Consider the following 20,988-nt stretch of genomic DNA (forward strand, 5'->3'; position numbering starts at 1 on the left):
TGGTCACAGATACCTTAAAAAAAGGTAGGGGTGTGTATCAGAAAACCAGTCAGTATCTGGTGTGACCACCATTTGCCTCATGCAGTGTGACACATCTTCGCATAGAGTTGATCAAGCTGTTGATTGTGGCCTGTGGAATGTTGTCAAACCCCTCTTGGCTGTGTGAAGTTGCTGGATATTGGCGGGAAATGGAACACGCTGTCATACATGTCTATTCAGAGCATCCCAAACATGCTCAATGGGTGACATGTCTGGTGAGTATACATGTCATGGAAGAACCGGACCATTTTCAGCTTCCAGGAATTGTGTACTGATCCTTGTGACATGGTACCGTGCATTATCTTGCTGAAACATGAGGTGATGGCGGCAGATAAATGGCACCACAAGGGGCCTCAGGATCTCGTTACGGTATCTCTGTGCATTCAAATTTCCATCAATAAAATGCAATTGTGTTCATTCTCAATAGCTTATGCCTGCTCATACCATAACCCCACCGCCACCATGGGGCACTCTGTTCACAACGTTGACATCAGCAAACCGCTCGCCCACATAACGCCATACACGCTGTCTGCAATCTGCCCGGTACAGGTGAAACCGGGATTCATCCGTGAAGAGCACACTTGTCCAGTGTGCCAGTGGCCATCGAAGGTGAGTATCTGCTCGCTGAAGTCGGTTACAACGCCCAACTGCATTCAGGTCAAGACGTTGGTGAGGACGACGAGCACGCCGATGAGCTTCCCTGAGATGGTTTCTGACAGTTATTGCAGAAATGTTTCGGTTGTGCAAACCCACAGTTTCATCAGCTGTCCGGGTGGCTGGTCTCAGACGATCCTGCAGATGAAGAAGCCATATGTGGAGGTCCTGGGCTGAACATTTTAGATTGGCCTTTAATTATCCCCAGCACAAGGTGCACCTGTGTAATGATCATGCTGTTTAATCAGCTTCTTGATATGCCACACCTGTCAGGTGGATCCATTATCTTAGAAAAGGAAAAATGACAAGGATGTAAACAAATTTGTGTACACCATTTTAATAAGCTTTTTGTGCTTATGGAAAATGGCTGTGATTTTTTTTTCAGCTCATGAAACATGGGACAAACACTTTACATGTTGCGCTTATATTTTTGTTCAGTGTGTTCTGACTTTATAAAAATATTATATTATTATCTATATTATTACTATTATCTGCATTATTACTATTATCTATATTATTACTATCTATAGTATTATCTATATTATTACTATCTATATTATTACTATCTATATTATTACTATCACTGCATTGTTGGGAAAGAGATCCCAAGATAAACATTTCACTGTACTGTTATACACCTGTTGTATCCTGTACTGTTGTACACCTGTTGTATCCTGTACTGTTATACACCTGTTATATCCTGTACTGTTATACACCTGTTATATCCTGTACTGTTATACACCTGTTGTATACTGTACTGTTATACACCTGTTGTATCCTGTACTGTTATATCCTGTACTGTTATACACCTGTTATATCCTGTACTGTTATACACCTGTTGTATCCTGTACTGTTATATCCTGTACTGTTATACACCTGTTGTATCCTGTACTGTTATACACCTGTTGTATCCTGTACTGTTATACACCTGTTGTATCCTGTACTGTTATACACCTGTTGTATCCTGTACTGTTATACACCTGTTGTATCCTGTACTGTTATACACCTGTTGTATCCTGTACTGTTATACACCTGTTATATCCTGTACTGTTATACACCTGTTGTATCCTGTACTGTTATACACCTGTTGTATCCTGTACTGTTAGACACCTGTTGTATCCTGTACTGTTATACACCTGTTGTATCCTGTACTGTTATACACCTGTTGTATCCTGTACTGTTATACACCTGTTGTATCCTGTACTGTTATACACCTGTTGTATCCTGTACTGTTATACACCTGTTGTATCCTGTACTGTTATACACCTGTTGTATCCTGTACTGTTATACACCTGTTGTATCCTGTACTGTTATACACCTGTTGTATCCTGTACTGTTATACACCTGTTGTATCCTGTACTGTTATACACCTGTTGTATCCTGTACTGTTATACACCTGTTGTATCCTGTACTGTTATACACCTGTTGTATCCTGTACTGTTATACACCTGTTGTATCCTGTACTGTTATACACCTGTTGTATCCTGTACTGTTATATCCTGTACTGTTGTACACCTGTTGTATCCTGTATATCCTGTACTGTTATACACCTGTTATATCCTGTACTGTTATACACCTGTTATATCCTGTACTGTTATACACCTGTTGTATCCTGTACTGTTATACACCTGTTGTATCCTGTACTGTTATATCCTTTACTGTTATACACCTGTTGTATCCTGTACTGTTATACACCTGTTATATCCTGTACTGTTATACACCTGTTGTATCCTGTACTGTTATACACGTTATATCCTGTACTGTTATACACCTGTTGTATCCTGTACTGTTATACACCTGTTGTATCCTGTACTGTTATACACCTGTTGTATCCTGTACTATTATACACCTGTTGTATCCTGTACTATTATACACCTTTGTATCCTGTACTGTTATACACCTGTTGTATCCTGTACTGTTATACACCTGTTGTATCCTGTACTGTTATACACCTGTTGTATCCTGTACTGTTATACACCTGTTGTATCCTGTACTGTTATACACCTGTTGTATCCTGTACTGTTATACACCTGTTGTATCCTGTACTGTTATACACCTGTTGTATCCTGTACTGTTATACACCTGTTATATCCTGTACTGTTATACACCTGTTATATCCTGTACTGTTATACACCTGTTATATCCTGTACTGTTATACACCTGTTGTATCCTGTACTGTTATACACCTGTTGTATCCTGTACTGTTATACACCTGTTATATCCTGTACTGTTATACACCTGTTGTATCCTGTACTGTTATACACCTGTTGTATCCTGTACTGTTGTGGTGAATAAACATGAAAACTTGAAACATACAGCCTGGATACCTACTACTGTTTGTGTTGTCATGCCGACCCCTATGGTCAAGGTAACGCTGCGTGACAATGACCATAGGACCTGTGACAATGACCATAGGAGTTGGCAAGACAACACAAACAGATCTGGGACCGGGGCTATGAAACTCACAGGCCTGCTTGGCCGCCCTGTCCAAAACGTGGTCATCAGACACGTCAAGCAGCAGAGCTAGGTCCAGCACAGGAGAGGGAGGAGGGGCCTCCTTAGGCGCGTTGCTATCCACAGACAGGTTGGACCGCTTGTTCCTCCTCTTCCTCTCCTTCCCTGTGTCCGAGCCCCCCAGGGCCTTCTCCAGAAGCTTGGCCTGGGTCAGATCGACCGGGAAGCCATCCAGAATCCAGCCTGAGTCTGCTGGGATTGCCCTGGGATAAAGAGTAAAGAGATTAGGGTCAATACACGTTCAACACGAAAGGGCTATTAGTTTAATTTAGCATTCGATTCGATTTATTACTTCTATAGAACAGAATAGGATTTTGTTTGTGTTTAAACCTGATAGCTTCGACTACAATGTCCACAAGCAGCTCGTCTGGGACGGATTTCCCTTTTCTGAGAAACTTTTCCACTGCTGCTCCATGCTGGGCCCTCACAGAGAGCTGGGAAGGATGTTCTTTGTTATTCCCATTACAAGTATCCAAGTAATATATACAGTACCAGTCAAAAGTTTGGACACAGCTACTCATTCAAGGGTTTTTCTTTATTTTTACTATTTTCTACATTGTAGAATAATAGTGAAGGCATCAAAACTATGAAATAACACATATGGAATCATGTAGTAACCCCCCAAAAAATTAACTCATCAAAATATATTTAAGAGTGTGCAAAGCTTTCATCAAGGCAAAGGGTGGCTACTTTGAAGAATCTGAAATATAAAATATATTTTGATTTGTTTAACACTTAATTGATTAATACATGGAAATATGTGTTATTTAATAGTTTGATGTCTTCACTATTATTCTATTATGTAGAAAATAGTAAAAAACTAAGAAAAACCCTGGAATGAGTAGGTATGTCCAAACCTTTGACTGGTACTGTATATACAGTATTAGGTATTAAGTAGAAATATAAACTGGTTGACAAAACATTTATTTTTACTGTTCTGATTACGTTGCATCGTGCCTAAGAACAGCCCTTAGCCGTGGTATATTGGCCAAATACCACACCTCCTCAGGCCTTACTGCTAAAATAGAACACCTATGCACCTACAGTGCATTTGGAAAGTATTCAGACCCCTTGACTTTTTTAACATTTTGTTATATTACAGCCTTATTCTAAAATTGATTAAAAATGTTTATTTTTATCAATCTACACACAATAACAAAGCAAAACAGGGTTTTTGAAATTTTTGCAAAATTATTACAAATAAAAAACAGAACTACCTTATTTACATAAGTATTCAGACCCTTTATTATGAGACTCAAAATTGAGCTCAGCTGCATCCTGTTTCCATTGATCATCCTTGAGATGTTTCTACAACTTGATTGGAGTCCACATGTGGTAAATTCAATTGATTGGACATGATTTGGAAAGGCACACACCTGTCCATATGTCACGTCCTGACCAGCAGAGGGCGTAATTGTGTTAGTTTTGGTCAGGATGTGGCAGGGTTTTTGTGTGTGTTAAGTGTTGTGTTGGTGATTGGACTCCCAATTGAAGGCAGGTGTGTTGAGTTGCCTTTGATTGGGAGTCCTATATAGTAGTGTGTGTTTTTCTTTGGGGTTGTGGGTAGTTGTTCTTGCATTGCGTTTTGTGTGCCTGCAAGACTGTTCCTGTCGTGAGTATCAGTTATTGTTGTTTCCCTGTGGATGCTTTACTTTTGTTTATTAAAAAACTATGAGTATCCACATTCCCGCTGCGCCTTGGTCCATTCCTAAAGACAGCTGTTACACCATATAAGATCCCACAGTTGACAGTGCATGTTAGAGCAGAAACCAAGCCACGAGGTCGAAGGAATTGAAAGTAGAGCTCAGAGACAGGATTGTGTCGAGGCACAGATCTGGGGAAGGGTACCGAAACATTTCTGCAGCATTGAAGGTCCCCAAGAACACAGTGGCCTCCATCATTCTTAAATGGAAGAAGTTTGGAACCACCAAGACCCTTCCTAGGGCTGGCTGGCCGGCCAAACTGAGCAATCGGGAAAGAAGGGCCTTGGTCAGGGAGCCAATCGTCACTCTGACAGAGCTCTGGAGTTCCTCTGTGGAGATGGGAGAACCTTCCAGAAGGACAACCATCTCTGCAGCACTCGGGTCTTTATGGTAGAGTGGCCAAACGGAAGACACTCCTCAGTAAAAGGCACAGGACAGCCTGCTTGTAATTTGCCAAGAGGCACCTTAAGGACTCGACCATGAGTAACAAGATTCTCTGGTCTGATGAAACCAAGATTGAACTCTTTGGCTTGAATGCCAAGTGTCATGTCTGGAGGAAACCTGGCACCATCCCTACGGTGAAGCATGGTGGTAGCAGCATCATGCGGTGGTGATGTTTTTCAGCAGCAGGGACTGGGAGACTAGTCAGGATCGAGGGAAATATGAACAGAGCAAAGTACAGACAGATCCTTGATGAAAATCCTGCTCCAAAGCGCTCAGGACCTCAGACTGGGGTGAAGGTTCACCTTCTAACAGGACAACGACCCTAAGCACATAGCCAAGACAACGCAGGAGTGGCTTCGTGATAAGTCTCTGAATGTCCTCGAGTGGCCCAGCCAGAGCCCGGACTTGAACCCGATCGAACATCTCTGGAGAGACCTGAAAATAGCTGTGCGGCGATGCTTCCCATCCAACCTGACATTGCTTGAGAGGATCTGCAGAGAAGAATAGGAGAAACTACCCAAATAGAGGTGTGCCAAGCTTGTAGCGTCATACCAAAGAAGACGAGGCTGTAATCGCTGCCAAAGGTGCTTCAACAAAGTACTGAGTAAGGGTCTGAATACTTATGTAAATGTTATATTTCAGTTTTTTATTTAAAAAAAATTCAAATAAAACTGTTTTTTCTTTGTCATTATGGGTTATTGTGTGTAGCTTGATGATGATGATTATTTGTTTATCCATTTTAGAATAATGCTGTAACATAACAAAATGTGGAAAAAGTCAAAGGGTCTGAATACTTTCTGAATACACTGTATGTGTTTCTCTGTGTCAGTTTGTAGGTATAAGAGATATATGGTCATGTTAAAATACCTCTGTACTGTACTTGCCTTGGGTTTTTTCTTAGCTCCTTGCTGCTGAGGCTCCTGAGCGAGTGGACCTACCAAACAATAAGACCAAATCAGACAAAACGCTTGTTTACAGACGGGCAAATGAAGTAAGAAAATACCTGGAATTCACAAGTTACATTTCTCATTGGCTTAAACATGTGCTGCTGATTCTCCTAATATTGCGCTCTGGCGTGATGTTTCCCCTAGGTACAGATCTAGAATCAGCTTGCCCTCCCCCAATCGTCACCTTAACCATTAGTGGGGAAAATGAAGAAAAAAAACGACCCAAGATCAGCGTCTAGGGGCAACTTCACCTGAATCCTGTGACGACTCCTCCTCCATCTCAGTATCCGTCTCCACCTGGTCGATGTCTTTAGCGGGCAATGTTTCACAGCTCTCTGGGCTCTTATACAGTATAAAAAGGTTCATGTTTTTATTTAAATACAGATAAAAAAGGGAATATACAACTGCATACAGCTGTCATTCATCCATTCTTATGACAGTTTTATATATGTGTTATTCCAATTCACTCACTTCAAAACCTTTCAGACACGTTTTAGATTTTATTTTAAACCGGTTTTCTGACCTCACGTCCAAGCTTTCCAAGCTGATGTGCAGCCAGGGCCTCCTGGATCAGAACATTAGCTGACAGGATGTGGATGTGATGGGCTAGGTTAGAAGACGAGAGAATAGATGGTGGTTTGCAGAGAGGTCCCATTTTCATATATATATATATATATATATTATTCATATATATTGTATACCTACACTGACTGTACAAAACATTAAGAACAAATTCCTAATATAGAGTTGCACATCCCCGCTTTTGCCCTCAGAACAGCCTCAGTCTGTCGGGGCATGGACTCTACAAGGTGTCGAAAGCGTGAAACTGTTGAGTGTGGAAAAACCCAGCAGCGTTGCAGTTCTTCACACAAACCAGTGCGCCTGGCACCTACAACCATACCCCGTTCAAAGGCACTTAAATTCACCCTCTGAATGGCACACATACACAATCCATGTCTCAATTGTCTCAAGGCTTAAAAATGGTTGAAGTGGATTTAACAAGTGACATCAATAAGTGATCATAACTTTCACCTGGATTCACCTGGTCAGCATTTTAGCGTGATGGGAAGTTAACTGCTTAATTAACTCAGAAACCATACCTGTGTGGAAGCACCAGCATTCAATATAGTTTGTATCCCTCATTTAGTGTTTCCTTTATTTTGGCAGTTACCTGTATGTTATTCTATGGATGTTTTAGCCAAAGAACATAGACGACTCTCACGAGGCAAGACACACGACAACACCTAATCTGTTACCTAATCTTTTGCCAGAAATGAAGTAGCATGGTAATGCACAATACTGCATCATATGGTTGGAGGGATACCTTTGTAAATCCTGGTTAAGCATGTGGTCTTCCCGGAGAAAAGCTTCCCCAGCACACAGGCTTTCAGTGTGAACCGAGGGAAGGAGGGAGGAAGGGTGTCTGGTTTGGGGGGGTTCACAATAGTCTGCAGGCGGAGCACCACATGTCCCAGGATATTGTTGTTGGATGGGGGGGGCTTTGTCTCCCCCTCCTCTGGCCAGGTCCACTCACCAGTCATGCTCTAACACACAGAATCAACACATAGAACACACCTAAAGACACTGGGATTACTGCCAACAATAACGCTGAACCTGCTAGCCTGGGTACCAGGCATACAAAGAATGATCATGATAGCACAAACAAATCTGGGACCAGGCTATAAACCTGGACCATTGTGAAATTCAACATATCAGTGAAGTCATATTCTTGACTTGCGACACCATTTCAAGACAATTTGAGAACCACTGAATTCCAGTTACACACCGAACAGCATTTCATGGACAATTCTGAACAGGATTTCTTGGGCATGACCTCACACTAATGGACTCACCATATACTCATCATAGTCCTGGTTGTTAAGGATCTCCTGTTTCTCAACCTCAATGAACTGCTCTGGGGTGGGGTCGGCAGGTAGCTCCTCCAGACTGCCACTGTCATACAGGAGCTTCCCGCAAAACATGAGCTCCTTCCATTCCCGCATCAACTTCCCAGGGATAAGACTGCAGGACAGAGTAGCAAAGTACACTCAGAGCTGTGTTGCATCTAAAATGATGCCGTTAGAATACTGTGCCAGTCCTGCTGGAGTATCACTCTACTGAATTAATGATTAAGGTCTTGAAGATATTTTTTTTTTTACAAAAACAGTCCCAAAAAGGGAAGGTTGCTCTCCCACCCGTGTCTACTTGTCTTCTGCTTTGCCTTTACATATCATTTCTAATTCTCTTCCCTCCAAGTACATTCTAATTGTTGTTTGAACCAGTACAAGTGAACAAGTTACATTAAAACTTTTACGAGAAGAATGAGACAGAATTTTAGGTTGTTTTCTTTATTTGATTTTGTTGGTCAAGTCATTTGACAAGCAAAATAATACATGATTCCGTCATGTCGTGCCTTGAGCTAACCTAACGATTTTCCACAAGCAAAGCTATAACGGTATGAGTAAACAACTTCCCACTGGGAACAGACGTCAATTCAACGTCTATTCCACGTTGGTTCAACATAATGTCATTGAAATGACGTGGAAACAACGTTGATTCAACCAGTGTGTGCCCAGTGGGTAGTGAAATACTCACATTCTGACACATTGTTAATTTCTACGTGGGTTAACACTCTTAGATTGTCTTAGCTCCTCAAAATCTATAGCTGGCTTATGATATTGTGAGTGCTTTTAGTATTATTAAATGGATATAGCAGCCTTTTCACTTTCATTATTTTATATCTCAACAAACTACAAACACCCTTGTCTTTCCGATTCTATCAAACATTTGTACAGAACGTCATGTAAACTGTACTACTGAATAAAATAAAAATGGATCTGGTTGAAAACAGCCTATGTGGCATCGATGTGAGTCAGAAACATTTATTCTACAGTCACAATTGACTTACAAAGTGTAAATAGGATAATTTTGGTCATTAAGTCAGTCTTGTCCAGAACAGAGATGTGCGAGATTATTAGGACAAAAGGGTATGTCAAGTAATGAAGGGTACATAACAGTTTTCCTTGGATTGGGTTCATTTCAATCCTGCCCACATGCCCACAGCTGGCAGCACCCAAGCCATCATCAATTCGGAGCACAGTTGCACGTGACCAGATTGTAACGCCCATCACACTGACCATGGTCAATTTGGTTTGACTTTGGTTATCCGTATGGGGCTAGTTTGGGACATCAGTAAATTACATAATGTACATGGGACAATATTCAAACATTTCAATAGCTCCAAATGTCAATGACATAAAAACATCAAACTTTCAATTTGTAGAAATGAATAACACTCTCGAACGGTGGCACGTACTTTCCAGTGAGGAGGCGGTACTCTCCAGCTTTCGTGGCCAGGTCCACTATCTGCTCCAGTATTTCTCGGCAGCTGTCAGAGTGCTTCTTGTAGCGAGCCTGGGCGCGCTCCGTCGCTATCCTGTCATGTACCTCAATCTCCTTCCGAGTTTCCTCGGCGTGATCCAAACTGGCCTGGCGTGCTAGAGCCTGTTACACCAGTGGCAGGTCAAAGGTCAAACCTCACATCAGCTTTTAGTTGAATAGTTAGTGCTATCCGGGATCCTTGGGACATCCTAAACTAAACCCTAACCATAACCCCTACCTTTATCGGATAGTAAGAACCTTAGTTCAATCGCCCCTCGTGACCAGAATCCAGCCACTCCAAAAACATATTGTTAGTAACACTAAGAAATTGAAAATAGTCATATTCTCCTGAAAGCACCCAAAACTATACTTGGCTTTACACTGTATTTCTTTTGAAGCATGGCTGTACATGAAACAAATGCAAACCTTTTGTTTGTTAATAATAATATCATTACAATTTTGAACAACTAAGTAGCTTAACTAGATGAGGCTTTACTTTCCATGCATGATGATATGCTGATTCTAGGTATATATGTACAATGTGCAGGTGCAATACATCCTCTACTTGCCGAGGTCAGGGTCTCACTGAAGTGGAAATCCTACACACTACTTCTTCTGACATGTTGGCTGCTGATGACTGACTAAAGCAGGGCATTGCTCAAGCAGATCATCTATGGTCTATGGTCCATCTATGATCTATTTGTCTGTCTATGGTCTATTTATGGTCCATCTATGGTCTATTTGTCTGTCTATGGCCTATGGTCTATTTATGGTCCATCTATGGTCTATTTATGGTCCATCTATGGTCTATTTGTCTGTCTATGGTCCATCTATGATCTATTTGTCTGTCTATGGCCTATGGTCCATCTATGGTCACACATTGGTCTATGGTCCATCTATGGTCTATTTATGGTCCATCTATGATCTATTTGTCTGTCTATAGTCCATCTATGATCCTTCTATTTTTACTTTATCCATTATTTTACCAGGTAAGTTGACTGAGAACACGTTCTCATTTGCAGCAACAACCTGGGGAATAGTTACAGGGGAGAGGAGATGAATGAGCCAATTGTAAACTGGGGATTATTAGGTGACCATGATGGTTTGAGGGCCAGACTGGGAATTTAGCCAGGACACTGGGGTTAACACCCCTACTCTTACGATAAGTGACATGGGATCTTTAATGACCTCAGAGAGTCAGGACACCCGTTTAACGTCCCATCTGAAAGACGGCACCCTACACAGGGCAATGTCCCCAATTACTGCCCTGGGGCATTGGGATATTTTATTTTAGACCAGAGGAAAGAGTGCTTCCTACTGTCCCTCCAACACCACTTCCAGCAGCATCTGGTCTCCCATCCAGGGACTGACCAGGACCAACCCTGCTTAGCTTCAGAAGCAAGCCAGTAGTGGGATGCAGGGTGGTATGCTGCTGACCTATGGTCTGTCTATGGTCTATGATCCATCTATTGTTTATGATCCATCTATTGTCTATGGTCCATCTATTGTCTATGGTCCATCTATGATCTATTTACGGTCCATCTATGGTCTATTTACGGTCCATCTATGGGCTATGGTCCATCTATGCTCTATTTACGGTCCATCTATGGTCTATTTACGGTCCATCTATGGTCTATTTACGGTCCATCTATGGTCTATGGTCCATCTATGGTCTATTTACGGTCCATCTATGGTCTATTTACGGTCCATCTATGGTCTATTTACGGTCCATCTATGGTCTATTTACGGTCCATCTATGGTCTATTTACGGTCCATCTATGGTCCGTCTATGGTCCATCTATGATCTATTTATGGTCCATCTATGGTCTATCTATGGCCTACGGTCTATCTATGGCCTTTCTATGGTCTATCTATGGTCTATCCTCTCGGACTCCAAGGGGTGCACGGTTTAGTTTTTGTCCTAGCACTACACAGCTGATTCAAATAATCAACTAATCATGTGTAGTGTTAGGGCAAAAAACAAAACTTGCACCCCTTGGGGTCCCAAGGACAGAGTTTGGGAAACGCTGGTCTATAGTCTATCTATGGTCCATCCTATGGAGCGATGGACTACATGGATCTCACCGCCTCCCTCTCCAAGGCCTCTTGGAAATCCCTCAGCCTTTGCTCTTGGTACTGTCTCTCGCGGAACACTCGGTTCTGTCGGAGAACGTCCTTCTGCTGGCGGAGCTGCATGAGCTGGACGGCCAGGCGTCTCTCCAGCTGGGACTGACGGGTCAGACGCTCCACCAGCTGCTCCTCTCGAAGGGCCTCCTGCACCGCAAAAGGACACAATTTGTGTAGGGTGAAGTTGGCTCTAGACGCTGATCTTGGGTCTGTTTTTAATTACCCCACTAGTGGTTAAGGTTAGGTATTGGGAGAGGAGAAACTGATCCCAAATCTGTACCTAGGGGAAACATCACCACGGAGCGACACAATGACCAATGACGGGACGATCGAACAGGTCAAAATTTACATTTTATTTGTTTATAATCGTGGAAGTAGCTACCCATGTCTTAGCTGAAATGACATGTGTAGGTTTTACACCTGTTCACAAATGACTATGTGACTTGTTACCAGTGCTGAACATGGATCATCATTAATAACATCATCATCATGTAATATGAGAGGTCATACACTGTCTGTGGGTTGCTGCTCACCTCTTGGGCCTCGTGGGCTTTCAGTTGTTCCACTAAGACGCGGCGGCGGCGTTTCTCCCTCTGCTGACGAGCTGCTGCATCCTCCTCCAGCCTCTGGCGGATTTTCTGGATGTACTCGCTGTTGGCCTGAGCCAGCTCCTCAGGCCTCTGCAACTGGGAGCCATGGCTTCTGGGGGCCTCACTGTGGAAAGAGGACATCTGCTGGGCACTGTGGGGAGGATGGATGGTAGTCAAGGGCTGCATATATCAAGCTTCTTAGAGTAGGAGTGATGATCTAGGATCAGCTTTGCCTTTTAGATCATAATGAATACAAGCAAATGGAAAGGGGGAATCTGATCCTAGATCAGCACCCCTACTCTGAAACAGTTGACACTCATTTTTAGGGGAACTATTTGGGAAGATTTGTGGTTGGGATTTTTCCAACACGTACCTCAAAGAAGAGGTGCCAAAGGCGCCAGCAGGTGACAACTTCTTCCTGTTCTTCTCAAACTGGGCGATTTCCATGTGAACCTTCTGTAAGGAAACCACAATGGAGAGTTTGGTCATGTCAAAAAGGGCCTGTGAAGTTCTATGGAAATAATCCACAGCGGAGGGGTATGATGTGAAGCCAACCAGTTGATGGGCCCAAGTGCCCCAAAAAATGACATGCCCCTGTCACCACCCATATTTCCCTTCAAATGTAAATAATTTTGTTGGTAAGGCTGTGTGTTAATATTACTAAGCATTGTAACAGCAGAGCAGAACCTAATCTAAGGGCACATTTGAAGCTGTTACCAGAGAAGCAATATAGCCAATACATTCAGCACCATGGACGACGGTCAGAAATGAACCCGTATACATGTAAGTCGATCAGCACCACGAAAGAATAAAGCGGTCAAAAAACACCCTATTTTATCTGCAAATAATAGACAATAGCCAATATTATAAAACATAAATATATAGATCAATATCTTGACAGAAACACAGCTAATGACCCAGTACATGATCGCTGAAGTTATGCACGGCGGCAAAACTGACATACCGCTTTTTCAAATGATCTGCCTCCCGCAGAGGCCTATAGCAAAAACACCAGCAAATCAATCAAGTGGACTATTCAAACAGATTGCTTAAATGGCAGCATGCCTTTTAACAGTATATGATGTGTATGTGCTTACTATTATTCTTATAGCCTAGTTAAACGTATTGGCTATGATGACAATGATGACAATGAAATGGCTCAGCTGCCAGAACATGGTTTCCAAAGACAGATTGAGCATACTCGTAGATTGACAAGCAATGTCAATTAATCTCAATAAAGCTTGATTTATATAGGCTGTCTGGGTAGCCTGCCCTGTAAAAATATAAGCTTACTCAGTCTTTTGATTGGTATTCGACGGGCCTTGCGCTCTGCTAAGTCGTTGACTAAGGCATTCAAATCCATGGTCCTGGCCCTGGTGTTTTCAATGGACAGAACGGCCAACACACTCAGTCTCTCCTGTCCCATGCTGCTCCTCAGGTATGATTTCATTATTTTCAGTTTGGAAAAGGAGCATCGCTGTAACTACTTCCCCAAATGTAGCAGTGACTGAATTGTAATCCACAATGAGCATCTTGTCCAGGTCTCCCATTGTAGTGTGCTTTGCTATTTCCTTCTTAAAACAGGCCCTGAAAGAGAGTAATTGTCAGGGAAGGTAGCTGATATATCTTTGCTGTAATGTTCTGCCAGCCGGCTAGCGGTCTCGCAGAGCGCATCATCATCTGAGTTGGCCAGGGTAGTGGGATGGATGGAGTCAAACAGACTCGATGTTGCCCGCAGACTTTTAAATCTGTTTGACAGCTGGTGAATAACGATGTCAAGGTTTGCATTAAAGACGTTGACTTTAAAACTACTCTCCCCATCAGACAGTCGCTCGTCCTCACATAGCTCATAAAAAATGACGCCTCGTTTTCCTTCTCCGAGTGTCTTCAAATGCGTTCTGAGTTCCCCATTTGTCGGCAAGGGTCTTTGCAGTGACTTTGGCCTTCTCAAAATCCTGTCGGAATACGGAGCATTTTGGAGACGATGTTCACATTTTCTAAAACCTAAGTCTGCAGAACGATAAAAAAAAAAAAAAATTTAATCAATTTTCTTTTTCAGTGCTGCTGCATCATCCCTCTCGTCCTTCTTGTCACTTAAAAGCACAATCTTGGTGAGGGCCTTCATTACGTCCACATATCTGTATCTCAGGGCGGCAAGGGACTCATATCTAGATGACCAGTGGGTGGGACACAGTCGTTTTAGAGTTATATTTAATTTTTCTGATGCAAAATCAAATATACCACTCAACATTAACCATCTATTTATGCTATGCCCGAAGAAGGTGTATAACAGTTCAACAGTATTATAAAACTGTTTCATCTCTGGCACATGTTTGACAGAGTCGTTGAGAGCCAGGTTAAGATTGTGCGCTGCGCAATGCACATAAACAGCAAGCGGCTATTTTTCGTATATTCTGGCCTGCACACCCGAATAGACCCCGCACATGTTAGCAGCTTCATCATACCCCTGCCCACGACATTTTGAAATATCCAGCCCCTTATCCTCTATGCTGCCCAGGATTTTATGTTGAAGCTCCAGAAATCCCCAAAACGACTCTGTGATGGTCAGATTTGTGGCGACATTATTTGCATCCCTTATCACTCTCACATAGCAATAAACTTGGCTTAACTGGTCTACTTTGGATACATCCGGTGTCCATAATAAATATTTTTTAAATGGGGCTTCCTGCATCTCTCCCTGAATGTCACACTTCACTCGCTCGGCTAAGATATAAATCAGCTCATTTTGGATTTGAGGACTAAGATAGTTAACGGATCCTGCGGGGCGTCCTAAAAGTTATTTAAGAACTGGGTCGTAAAATGTTCAATTATACTGAGAAAATTCCCACTGTTGGCCTGCCCCAGCTTTTCACGGTGCTCTCTGAACGCCAAATGACATGATGCAAGTGTGAGAATAACATTAACTATGCGCTCCAACACCTGTCGCCAGAAATGTGCTGCGTTAAGCACGCCTCTCTCCATTTCTGCGTCAATAGTGCCATTGAGCTTCCATTGCTCATATACCAAACAGTCACCCATGTGAATCTGGGATGTCTCATAACATGCTATTTTGGATGTTAGATGGCGCCAATCTCTCACCCCATTCACTCACGCATCAGATAAGAAAGGGGAACTCCGATCTCCGAACAAGCAGCAAGGCTCACCAGCAAGGCTCACAATACGCGCAATCCAGCTTGGCCGAATAACATAGCCATGTAGGTGGTAATTTGATTCCAGCCTTGGTTGTAGTGGTGTAAAGGTCCTAATCCAGGCACTTGTCATCTCCCGTCTGGATTACTGCAACTCGCTGTTTGCGGGGCTCCCTGCCTGTGCCTCCCTGCCTGTGCCATTAAACCCCTACAACTCATCCAGAACGCCGCAGCCCGTCTGGTGTTCAACCTTCCCAAGTTCTCTCACGTCACCCCGCTCCTCCGCACACTCCACTGGCTTCCAGTTGAAGCTCGCATCTGCTACAAGACCATGGTGCTTGCCTACGGAGCTGTGAGGGTAACGGCACCTCCGTACCTTCAGGCTCTGATCAGTCCCTACACCCAAAGAAGGGCACTGCGTTCATCCACCTCTGGCCTGCTCGCCTCCCTACCTCTGCGGAAGCACAGTTCCCGCTCAGCCCAGTCAAAACTGTTCGCTGCTCTGGCACCCCAATGTTGGAACAAGCTCCCTCACGACGCCAGGACAGCGGAGTCAATCACCACCTTCCGGAGACACCTGAAACCCCACCTCTTTAAGGAATACCTGGGACAGGATAAAGTAATCCTTCTAACCCCCTCCCCCCCCAAAAAAGATATAGATGTACTATTGTAAAGTGGTTGTTCCACTGGATATCATAAGATGAATGCACCAATTTGTAAGTCGCTCTGGATAAGAGCGTCTGCTAAATTCCGTAAATGTAAATGTAAATGTGTAACACGACTCGGAAAAACACCGCCCTTCGTTATCTCATGGGAATGGGCCGGCAGGCATACACGAGCCTAACGCAATAACGTGCCGTTTAACTTTTGCATACACATTTGTTGCATAATAGACAAAGGATAAGTAAAACGGCCGTCTGTTTCCTCAGACGCCACGATTCTAGCCTCGCCCTGCTCCTCTTCCTCCCAGGGGATAGATAGCTTGTCCAGCCTGGCTTGTCAGGGGTCGTATCCGCCGATACCTGACAACATGTCAAAGTTGCTTCTTCTGGCACGATGGAACAGCTTGGCCTTGGCTCACTTGACCCGCTAAAAGCTGCTGCTGGCGATGATAATTCCTACATCCTCTTCTGGTCCCACTACATTGCTTGTGCTAGCAATGGCTGCACTTGAACTGCATTGAAAAATGAATCTAATTTAACACATTTTGATACCTCCTTTGCTTTCTCATTTTTGGCCTTCCTCTTTTGGGCTCCACTTTTGTGTTGATACATTGCTGATTTTTAAATCTGTACTTTTCTAATCTCGACTTTCTCTATTTATTTTTTGGCCGTTGTCTCTTGATAGCTAGCTCAACTGTTGCTTAAAACAATGACAGAAACAACGCTTTGGAGAGTATTTGCACAATAAATCCCAGAATGCATTTCATTATCTTAACATGATATTGAAACTATTGAATAATATGATTTATTTTGCAAATTAATTCGATTTATTGTCATCAATACACTAAAATATAATGCTGACTTATGTAGTGGCAAAAAAACATATTGTTGGTGAAACCATCATTTGAATCATTGATCATATAGCATAAATTAAAGAAAGACTTTCTTGTTAAATTGTAAACGTGATAGACCCACATCAACAAATTATACTCGAGCATGGTGGGGCGGTATTCAAGTTACATAGAGTTCCCGCGGCTCCGCAGATCTGGCCCGTTACCTGACCCTACCCCACTGAAGCCAAAACATAGTGGAGGTAGGGTGAAGTTACCCCTAGACGCTGATCTTGGGTCAGTTTTCCATTTCCCCCACTAATGGTTTGGGGAGGGGAAGCTAATCCTAGATCTGTAGCTAGGGGAAACTTCACCCTGGAGTGTTAATATGTTAAATTATCCTCTCATTGCCTTACACTCCAAACCCTTTTTTACATAGCCTGACACTTTACAATATAGACATTCTTCTTTCACCTGAGCCTCCTGCTGCTTCCGGTTCTGTTGTTGTTTTTCCAGGGCCTTTAATGTCCGGTTGGGCGGGGGTTTGGGAATTTGGATGATGGCAGTCTGAATTCGAGTCATCATCTCATGCTGCTTTCTGCGTACATGTCGGTGCTGCAACGACAATATTATGTCAATGTAGTTAATATGCATAGTAGCTAGGCATCAAGTAGCACATTGAGTATCAAAACGTCTCACATCATTCATTCACTTTACTATATGTATGTGACCAGAGCAGTTCAGTATGCAGTAAGCACCGTTTGACATTGGACAGGAGCAGCTTTTCATTTTTTTCTTTAAGCAATGGCTTTTTTCTAGCCAGTCTTCCGTAAAGCCCAGCTCTGTGGAGTGTACGGATTAAAGTGGTCCTATGGACAGATACTCCAGTCTCCGCTGTGGAGTTTTGCAACTCCTTCAGGGTTATCTTTGGTCTCTTTGTTGCCTCTCTGATTAATGCCCTCCTTGCCTGGTCTGTGTGTTTTGGTGGGTGGCCCTGTCTTGGCAGGTTTGTTGTGATGCACATTTTCTTTCCATTTTTTAATAATGGATTTAATGGTGCTCCGTGGGATGTTCAAAGTTTCAGATATTTTTTTAGAACCCAACCCTGATCTGTACTTCTCCACAGCTTTGTCCCTGACATGTTTGGAGATCTCCTTAGTCTTCGTAGTGCCGCTTGCTTAGTGGTGTTGCAGACACTGGGGCCTTTCATAACAGGTGTATATATACTGAGATCATGTGACAGATCAGTTGACACTTAGATTGAACACAGGTGAACTTTATTTAACTAATTATGTAACCTATGAAGGTTGCACCAGATCTTATCTAGGGGCTTCATAGCAAAGGGGGGAATACATATGCACGCACCACTTTTCCGTTTTTAATAAAAACATTTATTAAGTTATTTTAAGTTATTTTTTTCATTTTACTTCACCAATATGGACTATTTTGTGTGTGTCCATTACATGAAATCCAAATAAAAATCTATTTAAATTACAGGTTGTAATGCAACAAAATAGGAAAGAAGCCAAGGGGGGTGAATAATTTTGCAAGGCACTGTATGTGTTATATTTGAGTATTTTGTTGTTAGTGGGGCAGTAACATTGGCAGGCTCTAAAAAAATATATTTTAATGATTTAAAAAAATATATATTTTTTTTCATTTTTATGTTTAGCTCACATAATATAATGTAAAATTATGCATTAAGGTGTCTGTAATAGAATACAAGTGTCAAAAACAAATGTAGACATTAATAAATGTATTACTATAGCTTCCCTCTTTTTTTTAAACGGAGGAGGAGTAACAAGATGGCTGCGCTATAATACAGCACCCCGTCATCCTGGGTTTATACACATCACTGGTTAGGAGGCTGTTAGCCCAGGACTAAATGTAGTGTGAACATGGATTCTTTCTGATACCTTTTCAATGTCCTGGAGTCTCATCTCTTCCTGCACTTTCTGCCGTTTCTGCTCCTCCACAAAGTGGGCCATGACAGACTTGTCATATATCTCTCGACCTTTCATTTCGTACTTCAGAGCGATTTTTTGGAGTTTCAGATCAGCCTCTCTCTTGACGACTGTCCTCAGGCGCTGGGATAATAAAGACAGATACCATTTTTTTTAAATAAAAAACGTATTCTTATTGGTCAAAGGAGAGATTGTGGAAAATATAGACAGTATTTGTCACAAAGGCAGTGGGTCAGATTCAAAGCCACGTCGACACTGGCAAACGTGTACTGTAGGCAAACCTGGTCACAGGCTTGGATAACGCTGGAGGTCCCTTCGATCTCCACAGAGTTGGGTAAAGCTGCTCTTAGTTTTCAAATCAAATCACATTTTTTTGCACCCTTTATGTGGAACAACTCACAGAGATCTCTGAAATCAGATGTTCTGGTCATCCTTGGTCAGTTCAGAAAAATAATTAGAGATCTCTATGTTGATAAATGTCTGTTTTTCTTAATGTTTTGTAATTTTGTATATTGTATATATGTTTCATGTAGTGATGCAGGGATAATCTGAAAAAGAGACCTTAGTCTCAGTATAACTGAATATAACCCTGTCAAAATAAAGGTTTAATAAAAAAAATTACAACGCTAGACCACCCAGGCGACAACAAATGAATGAAGAAGATGTGAGGGGTTGAGGGAGCCTTATTCCACTTACCTCAGAGTAGATGTCATTCTCCACACGGTGGAGGCAAGCTGTGGCAGCTGGCTGCATAGCCTCCATAGCTGTGCCTGTCAGGCCGGCTTTCCTCTTCTTCTGCAGCAGTATGAAGAGCTGATAAAGCAGCCGCGTGGCAGCACCGTGCTGCTCCCGCATCACTGCTTGGGCCATGCTCAGGTCGAAGGAAACTCCGAGCAGTTGCAATGTGGGTTCCATGAGTGTGAAGTTATTCAGCTTTGAGTTTGCAGTGCTAGGAGAGACAATTGTTTTGTAACCTAGGCAAAATAATAAGATAGTGGAACATTGTTGATTAAAGAAATATCAATTGATTAACTTACTTGCTCTTTAAGAACAGGTCAAAATCCCCCTGCAGTTGATATTTATGCAGGACCTCTCCAATAAGATAGCCATTTGCAAAATCTTTAGAGATGGACCTGGGGTCTGCAAAAAGACAAGAGTGTAACATTTAGGGCCACCCTAGGCAATAGGCATCTAGGCTACCAACAACTGGAACTCCTATAGCTACACTTGATTTTGAGATGAGAAGGAAGGAAAAAAAGCTAACCAACAAACTAGCTTATTAAAGTCACATGTTGCAATTTCAATACCCTGTGCTAAGTATTACATTGTTTACAAACAAAAGAGTAAAATAAGCTTATATTTGTGCTTTTGATGGGGTAAGACTGTTGAACTATGCTCACGAGGCATTTCTTAGTTATATTCTTCAAGAATCAATGACTATATATAATTCATTTAAAAGTACGTTTATCCCGGAGTGACATTATAATTTATCATTATTGAACAGCAGGAAATATTGCAGACTGACGTTATGGCTTTAATTCTGTTTTTGTTGTTGTTAACTATAAATACTACACAACACAATACACAAAACGTACAATGCAAACCACAAGTTGGACTTATTGCATCAAAATATAATTGTCTACAGGCTGGCTAGATAAATTGTTAATTTAAAGTTAATACATTACCTAGCTACAGTTGCTAACGTTAACGTTAGCTGTTCACACTTACCAACGGTTTTTGATAGCCGGAGCTCTACGTTTAGCCACCTGCATAATATATCCGACATTTTGACGTTTTCGTTATTGTTGTGTAGCTAAGTATTATAAGTATTAAACTACATGATAGCTCTTAACTTGTTCTGGCTAGCTAGGGGAGAATTGACAACAACCACAAGGTGTGTCGTTGCCATAGTGATATACCAACTAAAAGCAGGGTTTTTGTGGGTTGTGCTTGTGACTGAATCAGCAGCTCCTTGAGTAATCAT

At 42.2% G+C, this 20,988-nt stretch overlaps 1 protein-coding gene across 1 annotated transcript in view; it reads right to left on the reverse strand.

Moving 5' to 3' along the window:
- Positions 1-20,911, reverse strand: part of spef2 (sperm flagellar and cilia associated 2) — an 85,302-nt gene extending 64,391 nt beyond the window's left edge. Inside the window, exons 1-16 of the mRNA XM_082968764.1 lie at positions 20,733-20,911; positions 20,042-20,144; positions 19,701-19,953; positions 18,957-19,127; positions 17,515-17,655; positions 12,773-12,855; positions 12,343-12,550; positions 11,768-11,956; positions 9,618-9,805; positions 8,155-8,323; positions 7,626-7,845; positions 6,825-6,907; positions 6,553-6,643; positions 6,146-6,288; positions 3,538-3,722; positions 3,160-3,410 (exon numbers count right to left, since the gene is read on the reverse strand). Of these exons, the coding sequence (XP_082824890.1) occupies positions 3,160-3,410; positions 3,538-3,722; positions 6,146-6,288; positions 6,553-6,643; positions 6,825-6,907; positions 7,626-7,845; positions 8,155-8,323; positions 9,618-9,805; positions 11,768-11,956; positions 12,343-12,550; positions 12,773-12,855; positions 17,515-17,655; positions 18,957-19,127; positions 19,701-19,953; positions 20,042-20,144; positions 20,733-20,790 (2,536 nt within the window). The 5' untranslated portion in view covers positions 20,791-20,911. The remainder of the gene's footprint in view (positions 1-3,159; positions 3,411-3,537; positions 3,723-6,145; positions 6,289-6,552; positions 6,644-6,824; positions 6,908-7,625; positions 7,846-8,154; positions 8,324-9,617; positions 9,806-11,767; positions 11,957-12,342; positions 12,551-12,772; positions 12,856-17,514; positions 17,656-18,956; positions 19,128-19,700; positions 19,954-20,041; positions 20,145-20,732) is intronic.
- Positions 20,912-20,988: the final 77 nt, after the last annotated feature.

The sequence above is a fragment of the Salmo salar genome, chromosome 24 (assembly GCF_965601325.2).
Source record: "Salmo salar chromosome 24, fSalSal1, whole genome shotgun sequence".
NCBI lineage: Eukaryota > Metazoa > Chordata > Actinopteri > Salmoniformes > Salmonidae > Salmo > Salmo salar.